The 12686-nt window shown below is 48.7% G+C and overlaps 2 protein-coding genes across 6 annotated transcripts in view; one reads left to right on the forward strand and one right to left on the reverse strand.

The window, feature by feature from the left end:
* LOC121704283 (dipeptidyl aminopeptidase-like protein 6) overlaps positions 1-6034 on the forward strand; it is a 118513-nt gene extending 112479 nt beyond the window's left edge. For 4 of the 5 annotated variants that reach the window (XM_042084757.1, XM_042084758.1, XM_042084755.1 and 1 more), the window contains 7 exons: positions 20-217; positions 1080-1134; positions 2733-2832; positions 4763-4821; positions 4923-4995; positions 5314-5387; positions 5824-6034. In XM_042084757.1, coding sequence (XP_041940691.1) covers positions 20-217; positions 1080-1134; positions 2733-2832; positions 4763-4821; positions 4923-4995; positions 5314-5387; positions 5824-5973 — 709 coding nt within the window. In that variant the 3' untranslated portion in view covers positions 5974-6034. The remainder of the gene's footprint in view (positions 1-19; positions 218-1079; positions 1135-2732; positions 2833-4762; positions 4822-4922; positions 4996-5313; positions 5388-5823) is intronic. The other variant, XM_042084756.1, reaches the window with a different exon arrangement.
* A 1529-nt stretch (positions 6035-7563) lies between these two features.
* Positions 7564-12686, reverse strand: part of arhgap21b (Rho GTPase activating protein 21b) — a 64082-nt gene continuing 58959 nt past the window's right edge. The window contains 2 exon segments of the mRNA XM_042084754.1: positions 7564-11203; positions 12449-12477. Coding sequence (XP_041940688.1) covers positions 9500-11203; positions 12449-12477 — 1733 coding nt within the window. The 3' untranslated portion in view covers positions 7564-9499.

Raw genomic sequence — 12686 nt, forward strand, 5'->3', positions numbered from 1 at the left:
CTCTTCCCCTTCTCCCAAGCAGCGACGGCACACCCGGGAGTCAGCAGGTGTCGGAGCAGTTCCATGTGGACTGGACCTCGGTGCTGGTCAGCAGCTTCAACACCATCATCATGCGCTTCGATGGGCGAGGCAGCGGCTTCCGCGGCACCGACTTCCTGCACACGGTGCAGCGTCGGCTGGGCGCCCTGGAGAAGAGTGACCAGCTGGAGGCCCTCAGGTGCGGAGCCAGCGAGGGGACGGAAGGAGGAGAGGGGCGGGGCTACTTTAGGTCATTTCCAGGATAGGGCCGCAGATTTCATTCAGAATTTGGCCAGCAGTATCAGTCATTTTGTCTGCTTGTCAAATGCACTCTCTTTTCCTCCTTAGTCGAAGACATGGAGTAATGCCAGCTTAATTAGAGCCATTTGAAGTTCAGTTTTTTTTATTTGTTACATACACAGTTATGAACACTACACAACTTGCCGTGAAATGTGAAACTGGTACACTCCACAGCCTGGGCAGAATAGATAAGCGAAAACATTTTTTAAATTGTGTAATATATACTAATAATAATTACAATACAATACAATGCTGGAAATATTGAGTACAAGACAGAAACAAGCACATCTTTAAGTCCTGAGTCCTAGTGTAGCAGGCACGTCCGTATGAAAGAGTCTAATGACCTGAGGGAAGAAGCTCCTACTGAGCCACTCAGTTTTGGACATCAGACTGCAGAAACGCCTGCCTGATTTCAGGAAGCTGAACAGGCAGTTCTTGGGATGGGTGGGGTCCTTTCTAATTTTGACGGCTCTGGTACTGCATCGCCTGCAGTAAAAGTCTTGCAGAGAGGGCAGAGTTGTCCTGATGATGCGCTCAGCCAAACGTATCTTAGAGCAGATCAGAATTCCCCTGTTTCAATAAAGCGATTTTTAGCAAATTCTGTTTAGCCCAGGATTAAGACAAAAAGAATCATTCACTCTATCGCTTAATGTGTTACATATAAAATAATGTTGTTTTTTGTACTTTACATTCATTGGCATGTCCCCATCTGTTGATGAGTGTGTGAAATGTACAGTAACATGTTTTGATTTGCCTTTCAGCATCATTGCTAAAGAGAGCTACATTGACAAGAGCCGGATGGGAGTGTATGGACAGGTAAGGCCGCCCCTCACATCACTCCAGGACAGGCTCTGGTGAAAGTAAATAAAGTGAATGTGGCGAAATGTTGAAACCAGGCCGCCGCGCTCTGACCACCGAGCCCAAAATAAGCTTCCCGGCGGAGAGATCAGGTGCTCGAGCGCAGCTCTGATTCTGGGTCAGTGTCTGCTGGGATTAGCAGCAGCGGGCTTCGCTTCAAAGGCCCACAAGCACAGGCTTAGTCTGCACTCAGAAAATAGGGAAAAAACCTTCTTTCACTTCTCTCTCTCTCTCTCTCTCTCTCTCTCTCTCTCTCTCTCACTCTGTCTATCCCTCGCTCTCTCTCTTTCTCTCTCACTCTGCCTATCTCTCTGGCTCTCTCTTTCTCTATCTCTCTGACATCCTTTGTTATCACTTTTTTTCTTTCACTTCTGAAACATCCACTCCCTCTCCCATCCTTTTTCTAATCTGCCAGACACTTTCCTCTCCCTCTCTCCCTCCCCCCCCCCCTCTCTCTCTCTCTCTCTCTCTCTCCCTCTCTCTCTCCCTCCCCCCCCCCCCCTCTCTCCCACTTGCTCTTTCTGTCTGTTGAGACATTCATTTAAATAGTCAGCAGTAAACCAGCCGTGCCCAGTGAAATGTCGAATGGTACAGCTCACCGCAGTCGCTGAGGCGTCTGTTTCCATGTAGCACTTCTCTTTACATGACGGCACGAATCTGTGGCGTTCTCACTTTCCCTACTTACAGGTCACTGGCCAATTTACGCTGACAGCATTTCATGTTTACAGAGTGAAGATGGCTCAAGCTCCTGGGATTTAGTTTTTTTTTTTTTCCCTTCTGCGCTGCTTCCAAAGAGACTAAAATTGCAGTGATTTTCCCTAACAAAGGTGTGCCCTGGAGTTCTAGTGAATGACAAACACTTCCGTCCCCACTGGGTGGTTTTGGTATGATACATTAGCTGTGAAATCTGCTGTGAAATGTGTTAACTGGCTCAAAGTTAGAATCTAGAAGTTTCTTGGGGAAAAAACAGTGTTCCTGTTGAGAATCTCCCAGGAGAGAAAGTTGTGCAGCAGGAGTGCCTCCATGTTCTCATAAAACCATGGCCTCAAAAGTGTAGCCGTATGAATTCATCCTTTTTAGTGGTTTCTGAGAGCAGAGGGGAAAACAGTGCACAGGCACCGCATCCTCAGAACCGCTGTGCACCACTGGTACCTTTTAAATTTAGACTTGCTTTGATCCAATACTGCCACTAAAATGAATTATTCAACCCAGTTTTTAAGCACCTAAGAAAACCCAAAGCACTCTCTCCTTTCCCCAGCCAAAAGTAGGCCATACCCTACCTATAGCGCTAGGGCAACAACAGTCCCCTAATCCTAGCAGTCAGCATGCCAGACAGTATATCCACCCATCTGTCTCTCAACCTAATGACTTTGATGCCTTCATAATTCAACCAAACGCTGGCATCCCATCACACGCACTAATGGCCAGCTCCGTGCTGAAGATAGAGGACTTGTCTGACGGCCATTTGGCCGTAACTCACCGAGCGGCCGGCGGCAGCGTGGGCGTGTGCTCTGCTGTGGTGTCCGTCTGCTAAAGGCTGTGTTGGATGTGTGCAGGTGTACGGAGGGTTCGTGGCCAGCTTGCTGCTGAGCTCCGAGTTGTCAGAGCTGAAGTGTGGAGCGGCTGTCTCACCCATCACCGACTTCAACTTATACGGTGCAGTAGACTCTATCCCCAATCACTGACATTCACTCATATACATGTCAATAAGGTATTGTAGACTCTATCCCCAATCACTGACATTCACTCATATACATGTCAATAAGGTATTGTAGACCTTATCCCCAATCACTGACATTCAGTCATATACATGTCAGTTATAAGGTATTGTAGACTCTATCCCCAATCACTGACATTCACTCATATACATGTCAATAAGGTATTGTAGACCTTATCCCCAATCACTGACATTCAGTCATATACATGTCAGTTATAAGGTATTGTAGACTCTATCCCCAATCACTGACATTCACTCATATACATGTCAATAAGGTATTGTAGACCTTATCCCCAATCACTGACATTCAGTCATATACATGTCAGTTATAAGGTGTTGTAGACTCTATATATATATATAGTGGGGCAGCCGTGGCCTACTGGTTGGCACTTCGGACCTGTTACCGGAGGGTTGCCGGTTCGAACCCCGACCAATAGGCACGACTGAAGTGCCCTTGAGCAAGGCACCTAACCCCTCACTGCTCCCCGAGCGCCGCTGTTGATGCAGGCAGCTCACTGCGCCGGGATTAGTGTGTGCTTCACCTCACTGTGTGTACACTGTGTGCTGTGTGTGTTTCACTAATTCACGAATTGGGATAAATGCAGAGACCAAATTTCCCTTACGGGATCAAAAAAGTATATATACTTATACTTATATACTATAGTTATAAGGTGTTGTAGACTCTATCCCCAATCACTGACATTCACTCACATGTCAGTTATGAGGTGTTGTAGACTCTATCCCCAATCACTGACATTCACTCACATGTCAGTTATAAGGTGTTGTAGACTCTATCCCCAATTACATTCACTTATATACTCGTCTCTCATAGCCTACAGTGCTTAGACTCTATCCCCAATCACTAGCTGCTTTCAGACCTAGGTGTAAGTCTGCATGTTCTGCCGCTGTCAAGCGGTTGGGCCGTATATCTGAACAATATCACCGGCCATTTGGAACTCCGAACTTAGCCGGCTCTTACACTACTTCCATCCTAGTATTTCCGACGGACATTATGTAAATGAGCTCATGTCTGAAAGAAGCGAAGAACATGCGGAGATTGTGTTCATGTGCATGTTCAACCACATTCAACCTGTTCAACCTCACAGAGATCCTGTTCATGTGCGTCAGTGTTCACACATAATGTCCGCATGTTAGCATCATATCTGAATCACCTGAAGGGTGACAAAGATCCGTATATTCTGTGGAGGACATGTCTACTGACGCAAGCAGCTACTGACGTTCACTCATGTAGGGTCTTGTAGGGTCAATTACAGACAATTACTGACATCCACTCATGTACATGTCAGTTATAAAGTGTATTGTATACTGTATCCCCAATTACTGACATTCACTCATGTACACGTCAGTCATTTTGAACAAGTGATGAGTACAATGAAGCTAGATATATATTATAGATAGCATCTGTGAAATATACATCTGAATGCATACTATATATTATTAGCAAGCATATTATGTGGTATTCACACATGCTCATTAATTCACTGAGTTTTAGTCTCTCTCTCTCTGCACCTGTGTCTTCACAGGTAATTCACTATAGATGAACATACACCTTTACTAAAGTATACAAGTACATATCAGTCCAGTCACCAAACATTTACCGGTACATTGCAGCCAGAAATGATTTGGATTGTGACACATGTTTAGCCTCAGTACTGAAGAGTACTGAAATGAATACCTGAGCACCCTGAAGTGTATGGATTCCCACACGCATTCACTATAAACCTGCTTCCCGTCCTGTTGGCCTGCTCCACCTGCTCCCTGGGAGATCACTGATGTCTGTGGGTGGTGCAGTGTGCAGAAATGATGGCTAATGATAGCCATGTCACCTCTGTGCTGTCCTCCCTGCAGCCTCCGCGTTCACCGAGAGGTACCTGGGCCTGAAGAAGACTAACCCACGGGCATACGAGGTACTGTGCAGCGACAGCTCGTTGTTGTTATATGACAAGCAGAGAGACGGTCAGAGCATCGCTGCACTTCTGACACTCTCGGCTTTGCCTTTCCCCAACAGATGGCCAATTTAGAACACAGAACAGAGACGTTTCAGGATAAGAAGTACCTGCTTGTTCATCCGACAGCAGACGGTTTGTCTCTCTTCATAGATTTATTGCTAAGCTTTGTTTTGCGTCTCTCACGTGGTAGGAATACACAGGTTGTGTGGTAGAGGGCAGTGCAGGTCACTAGTCAGCCTTATGCTTTATTACTCAAGTACTTGAATATTCAAGTTCTCTCAGAGCTGTAGTTGTAATCATAGTCATGCTTTTACCAAAAAGCCCCTAGGATAAAAGAAAATGTATAAAATTCATTCATTCAAAAGTGACATTTTTATATTATCAGGGAAGAATAGCTGTAAGCAGCGGCATGATGTCATTATAATGTAATACCTTCTCTCCCATTTTTAGAGAAGGTCCATTTCCAGCACACGGCAAAATTCATCACCCAGTTAGTGGAGCGGCAGGCTAATTACACCCTCCAGGTAATGAAAGGCCACCTGTAATCAGAACATAACACATGACACCAAGATTTCTCAGTGATTTGCATCAGAGGCCAATTCACATGTCCAATGTTTAGTTTATGAATGGTTATTAAAACTTTGATGTTCTGCCTTACAACACAGTAGCTGTTAGCTACAACCTGAATGGGAAAAGATTGGATCAGAAATCTGCTGTTGTTAATATGGCACTTGTTTAAAAAAAAAACATTCCAATCTTCAGCTCAGATCAGATAAACTGTATTGTCCCCGGGGAGGGGCAATAGACAACAGTTCAGTTAATGGCCAAAGCGCACATAATGACCAAAGCACACGTTGTCATGATGAATGACAAATACCAATTGCAGAGGTATGGGAGCAACTACAGTTCACATCACATGTGGGACTGTGCAGGATTTGAATTCTGTCTCTTGTCCCTCAGATCTATCCTGACGAGGGCCACTATCTGCACAGCCCCAGCTTCAAGCAGCATCTGAGCCAGTCGCTGGTCAACTTCTTTGAGGAGTGTTTCCGGCCGCCAGAAATCCTGACCGAGGAGGACCTGGAACAGGACATCGAGGACGACGTCTAAAAGAAGGACCTCCCCTGTCACCCCCCCCACCCCCATCTCCCCTCCAACAGCACACCCCCAACCCCACCCTCCAGTATGCAGCACCCCCCACCCACTCCCCACCCCAACCCCCCCATCCGCCCCCCCCCCACGTCCCATCCCTCCTCACCGCCCCAGCACACTCACACATGGATGGGGGTGTCCCTCAGCATCTGCATGCATTGACACAACATTGAATCCTCTTTTGGCAGCGATGGTGCAATAGCAGTGGGGATGGTGGCCTGAGAGGGACAAAAGAGATTATCTGCTATACTCTCTGTATTGTTTTTTTCCCCCCATTTTCCAATCCCCATCATGGAAACCCCCTTTGATATGCTGGGTACAGAGCGCCCTCTTGTGGGAAGTGGTGGAAGTGGAATGGATGGAACAGAGGGATTGCCAGGGGGATTTTTATGATTCTCTTCAAGGACACTGTAGCACACACAATCCTGTCATGCTCAAAACAGACTGCATCCAGTATCCAGGGACTTCATCCTGGCATCCATCTCCTCCCATTTGTTTCTGCAGTAAACCTTGTGCTCGTCATGATGACATGACAAGAAACCTTCAAGCTTCATTCCAGTCCTGTCCTTATTATTGAATTTCTTGTACCGTCAAGTTTGTTGCAGTACCGTAGCTTTAAATTGGTGTGCGATATGGTTGTGCAGGTTTATTACTGGTCATTAATAAGGGCACAATAACAGTCAGAGGACCAATCACAAGACGAGCTTGATTTGTTCTCTAGTTTCCAAGCGTGTTAATTTGTACTTACTGCGGCCCACTGAATTGTGGAGAATCCAAGGGTGTTGTTTTAGTCACTGTGCCTTACTGGGTATGTTCTATACTTATCGGGTTGTCTCCTTGAATGCAACATGTTTTGTGGAAAGTATTTTAAAAATGATAAGGCCAATAACGTTGACATGTGCACTGAATTGAAATGTCATGTGTGCATTTTCTGCCACGTTATAATTTCCTCAACCGTCCGAGCTCTAATAATTAGCACAAGAGTTAAGGCAACGTCTCATGAACTGTATAATTTGGCATGGGTGTGACAGACAGAAGTTTGTTTTTAATTCCGTTTTCTTTCAGTAAGTATAAGTGTTGTAACCTTTGACAGCTTGAATGTCCTCCTGTATTTCCTCTTCATTTAATATTGTAAGACCCAGTCTTGTCTACTGATGTACAAATGTGTAGATTACAAACATGGTTTTCGGTCCTGATAGACGTGTGTAACTTGTACATATAAAGCATTTTGAAGGGAACTCAGAAGTGTTTTCATTTTTGTCTCACTCCATGTACAGGATTGCAGCTGTAACAGACAAGACTGTTTCCGCCCACTATTTCACAAGGTCATACTGCCCTCTACTGGTGAAAAGAAAATAACCCATTTAAGGCTTTAGAATGGGTTAGCCTTGAGGGCATTTAATGATCAATATACAGGACATACTACAATTAATTGCATCATATAATGTATCTTTTTCACTCACATATAACATATCAGTCCATCAGTGAGAGGGACAGCATTCCCCAGTCTCTAAACAGAAGTTTGTGAAGCAGGACACGAGGCATTGGTCAGACATGAAGGGTTTTTATTGTCCAGTGTTCTCAGGAGGCTCGCGCCCACTCGCAGAGTGGACCCGGCTTGGTACAAACGGTCAAGGCAGAATGGATGCCGAGCAGGATTGGGCGAGTTACCCCCTTTCTGCCCTCCCTTCAACCCCCCCCCCCCCACCCCACCCCACATGATAAGACCACTACTGTCCATCTCACCACCCCCCCCCCCCCCAACCTCCCTGAGGCCAAGTCCTTGACACCCCCTGAGCAGGTGCCAAGACATGAGCCCCTGCCATGGAAACAAATGGAAGAAAGGAAGAGAAACAATAAAAAGAAGGAAAGCAGCTAAAACATGGAATAGATATGTACATTTAAGTTACTTATTTTACATCGGAAAATCCAAAATTCAAGTTCCATTACAGAGAGCAAACACAAAATCAAATTGAATAATAATAATAAAAAATGAAAATGAACCAAAAAAAGTGTCATGTATAAAAAGGTGTTAAGACCCAAGCGGAATGCTTACGGAATGGAAGCTCCCGTGTTTGATTTTCCATGTATGGAATAGTTCTGGAAAATTTCTCTTGTTGATAAAATGTCATCTTTCACAGTACATGTTGGTGAAGTACATGTCAGTACAGAAAGACAGTATGGCACCCTTACTGACCCCAAATCAGTTCAATAGGAGGCACTTTTCATTCATCAAACAGCATTTCTTTTAACCTTTTTTTCCCATATACCAATTCTTTTCCTTCTTTTTTTTTAAATCCAATTCATGTTTGCAGTCCATGTAAAGTATAGTGTCATGGTATACAACAAGCCTGTTCACAAATACACCACTGCATAAGTGGGAAGTGACTCATTTTTGTCCATATTATGTGTCAGTTACTATAGTGTCATACAAAAATGTTGTTTTACATTTTTCCTAAATTCAATTCAATTCATTTTTAAAGCTTTAAAAGAGTCAAGTCTGGTTCCTGCAACACCCAGTCAGAAGCCAACCTCCACAGCACACACACAACAACCCCACTGAAGGCCTAGCGAGAAAAAACATCTGCAAAGACCACACTTCAAGTAGAGAGAGAGAAAGAGGGGGGGGGGGGGGGGGGGGGGGATATGTACACTTAATTTCCTGAAAGAGGTGAGCACACTACCAACTCTGCTTTTTAGTTCGGTAAGAACAGCAAGCACATTCTTCATTTGGTTACCTAGAAGCACACAGGGAGACAACCCTCTGGGACCTCCTTTCATTTTCAAAGCTAAGAAAATGGATTCCTCCAGCAATACTTTTACAACACTATGCACCAGTCCTTTTGTAAAAAAAAAAAGAAAAGAAAAGAACATCCTAATCCATCCATAGTGTGACCTACTTTGTCATCTTTATAACCCTAAAAGATCTCTCAACAAATCCTCTCGCCCCCACCATCCCCAAACAAAACTCCAATCTTCTTGCCATCCTTTCACAGTCTACACACGTTCTTCCAGCGCAACCTTCAAGTCTTCCAGCCACACGAGGGTTCAGAGTCGGAGGATCCCGCTGAGGGGCCCGTGGCATGAGGAGTGGTTCTGGGGGGTTGGAAGGGAATGAGGAGGACACACTAGCGGCCACTGCTGTGCTGTCCGTCCCCTTTTGTCCTCGCTGATTCTGACGAGGACCCAGTGTATGCCGGGAGCCAGCGAGGACGCCGCTCCCGGCTACACGTAGTACCCTTTGCCGTTAGTGTCCACAGACGTACACCACGTACACAAAGACACCTCGCGGTGTGAATTCATTCACATGCGACACGCACGCAAACACACACAGAGCAATTCATTAGATAAGGTTTTGAACCATCAAACACACTCACCCATCGCATCCTCCTCACAAATACCACACCACATCCCATTCACACACACACACACACACACACACACACACACACACACACACACACACACACGAACATGCATACTCTCACAGGTACTGATAGAAACGCGAGCGGACCACTTGCGAGTTAGACAGTTTCTGGGGGTGCGCGTCGGCGCCCAGGCTAAGGCTCTTTCCCTGGCCAGAGGGGCCGTCCCCGTTGGTTAGCCCGCCATCGGCCTCCGGGCAGTCGTGGGCCAGGCCCTGGAGCGTCTGCGAGGAGGACGAGGACGAGGCGGCGCCCAGCAGGCTGACCTCAGGGTTGCTGACCCGGTGGTGTCGCTCGCGGACGATCCAGTCGCGGATGGAGAAGTCCTGCGAGCTGCACTTGGGCTTGAGCCGGTCGACAGCCGACAACGGCGACGGCTCACCCAACACGGTCAGCTCGGCGAAGTCCCGCTGGCCGCCCATGGTGTGCCGCCGGCGGATGTTGCCCTTGCGCTTGGCACGCGTCTCCGGCGAGCGCCCGACACCGAACATGTCGTCGGCCGACGAGCGCAGCCGGAACTTGAGGCGGTCTGTGATCTTGATTCGCCAGACCGGGTTGTCGGCGGGGACTCCCAGTCCGGCGGGTCCGGCGCCTCCGCTGCCGCCGGCTCCAGGCTGCTCTTCTCCGCTGCAGCGCGGGGACGAGGAGTTCAGGCTGCAGGTGGACGAGCGGCCCTTGGCCGCGCCGAGCGCCCGCGCCAGCCGAGTGGCCTCCCGCTCGCCGCGCCCGCTCTCCGACGCCGACGACTCGCTGTCCGTCTTCTGCCGGGTGCTCTTCTTGCGCGCGAGCGTGTCGCCGGCGATGAGCCGCTGTGACGCGGCCAGGCTGCTCCCGCAGGCGTTGGCCATCAGCGGCGGTTCGGACGCCGACGAGCGCCTGCTCCCCTCTGCGCAGGGCCCCGTCTCCTCCCGGCTCACGGCGAACACCGACAGGTCGCTCTCGCTGTCCGTCTCCATGGGCCGGCCCTCGCTCACCAGCTCGCTGCGCTCGTCGTCGGCGTCGTCGGCGTCCAGCGTGGCGCTCGTGCCGCGGCTCTCGACGCCCGCCCGCGGCTCGGGGCTCATGATGGAGCTGCCCCCGTCGCCGCCGCCCGCCGTCATGAAGGTCATGGAGGAGGTGGTGGAGTAGTCGGAGGTGATGGAGCACACCTCGGCCGCCGCGCCCGCCCCCAGCCCCTCGCCTGCGGTCCAGCCGCCGGGGATCCTGCCGCGCTGGCGCACCGGACGCCCCACGGAGGCCTGCGAGCTGGTGCTGTTGAGCGTGCCCAGGTCCGACGTGCAGCCCTCGTCGCAGGCCGACGACACCTGGTCCGACAGCGAGCACTGCCGGACCGCCTGCATGCGGTAGCTCAGGGTGGGGGACGAGCCGGGCTTGGGCGAGGGGCAGGGGTAAGCCTCGGGTGGCTGGACGGGGGCGTCCACGTCTGAAAGCGGGGGGGTGCCGGGCCTCTGCTCCAGCCGGCTCTCCTGCGGCTCCTCGTCGACGCCGCTCACTCGCTCGGCGTTCTCCCCGACCTCGCGACCCTGGCCTTCATCCTCCTCCTCCTCCTCGTCCTCGTCTCCTGGGCCCTCCTCGGGCTGCTGCGGCCAGGCCGGCTGGGCGCTCTGCTCCTGGGACTCCTTCTTGGGGAAGAGAGCGTCGAGGTCGTCGTCCGAGCTGCTGGGCTGCGGCTTGTCTTTGGGCTTCTTGCGCTTGCGGCTGGCGAAGATGGAGGAGCGCAGCAGCTCCCGGCTGTACTGGTCCTTCCCAGAACCCCACGAGCCCTGGAGGGGAGACGAGAGAACCGTCAGACACGGACGCACGCGCACAGACACACTCTCTCTCTCCGATACACACACAGCATGACATGCACAGGCAACCCTTACTCTTAACTGCTACCATAGAGTTCAAAAGAGAAAGGAGGAAATTGAGAGGAAGATTGAGAAGAACACTCACATTGCACGGTACCTCGGAGTTTGTCCGGTATGCTTAAAACACTTTCAGACCTTTAGTTTTTTAAACTTTACTGGGAATATACTCAAGATATGTTCAGTTCCGTATTAGCCAAACCAGAGGAACAATATGGATGGCATGATGACGCTCTACAGCCAAATGTAAGTATTGAGTCAGCATAAAAGGCAGAGCCAACTAAAGATTTATTAGGAAGTAACATCTGGTGGCCAAGCCAAGTAATGGTAGCCAAGCCAAGTATGCTGAAGTGAAGAGGTGGACTGCATATTACTAGTCGTCCAAAGAGCTGGACAAAAGCATATATGTTAAAGTATAATGTCAAATGGATCACTAATGGATAATTTGCCATGTTCATAAATGGTACTCCATGGCAAGGAAGTTGCAGGAAGCAATCTAAGCACATTAAACGAGCCGACTATGCAGTCAGGTGCGTGCTGAGCTTTGCAGCAATGGCCAGGAAACAGAATGGTTTTTGGCCACTGATATCCCATGTGTCATACCCATTTCAGTATCAGTGTCTGTAAGCTACCGGTGGTCTCTTGCGGGCAAGGAAAATGACTTGCCCCTACTTTTCACACCTGCAGAGGCACAGGTCAAAAGAACAGAGTCTAGGCATGCATGTCATTCAGGTAGAAACTTTGATGGAAATCTTGTCCTAAATACTGTCCAACAAGACATCTTAAAAAGTTATCCCTCTTCAAATAACTTCATTTCAGAATCACAGTATGTTCTGCTTTCACTTTGCCTACTCCCAATTGTATTAGGACACAGAAACGGTTTTAGCTCACTGCATTTAACTTGGTTACTCAGTGAATGGCATGAAACTTTTAAATCTAGTCCTTGCTACGTCATCTTTGGGAGAAAAAGATTTTCATCAGCAATGGGCCTAAATATGATACATAAAGGCATGCAATTCATGGACACACCCACACACACACATAAAATAGGGGTTTTAAAAGTACTCTCAATACTCAAACCCCACTTTTTGAAGACTTTCCACACTTTACCAGCCATGTGACTGTACACCACAGATGACGCATGACACATAAAGGTCTTACCTTGGATTTGGCAGAATCACTGGCTGAGTCTGTGGACAAGAGGGGGGAAAAACACAGGTGTGAGAAGGCGACTTCGGGGGGACCTGAAATCCTGCCTACTGTAAAGCTACACACACACACACACACACAGGAGGAGCAGAAGACAGAGGAAGCCAGAACACCAAGAAAATGCCAGTCAGAGGGAGACGTCCGTCAGAGAAGACCCCAGCCACAACAAAGGCAGCTTAGGTAGAGGGAG

This window comes from Alosa sapidissima, chromosome 1, assembly GCF_018492685.1.
Source record: "Alosa sapidissima isolate fAloSap1 chromosome 1, fAloSap1.pri, whole genome shotgun sequence".
Lineage (NCBI taxonomy): Eukaryota > Metazoa > Chordata > Actinopteri > Clupeiformes > Clupeidae > Alosa > Alosa sapidissima.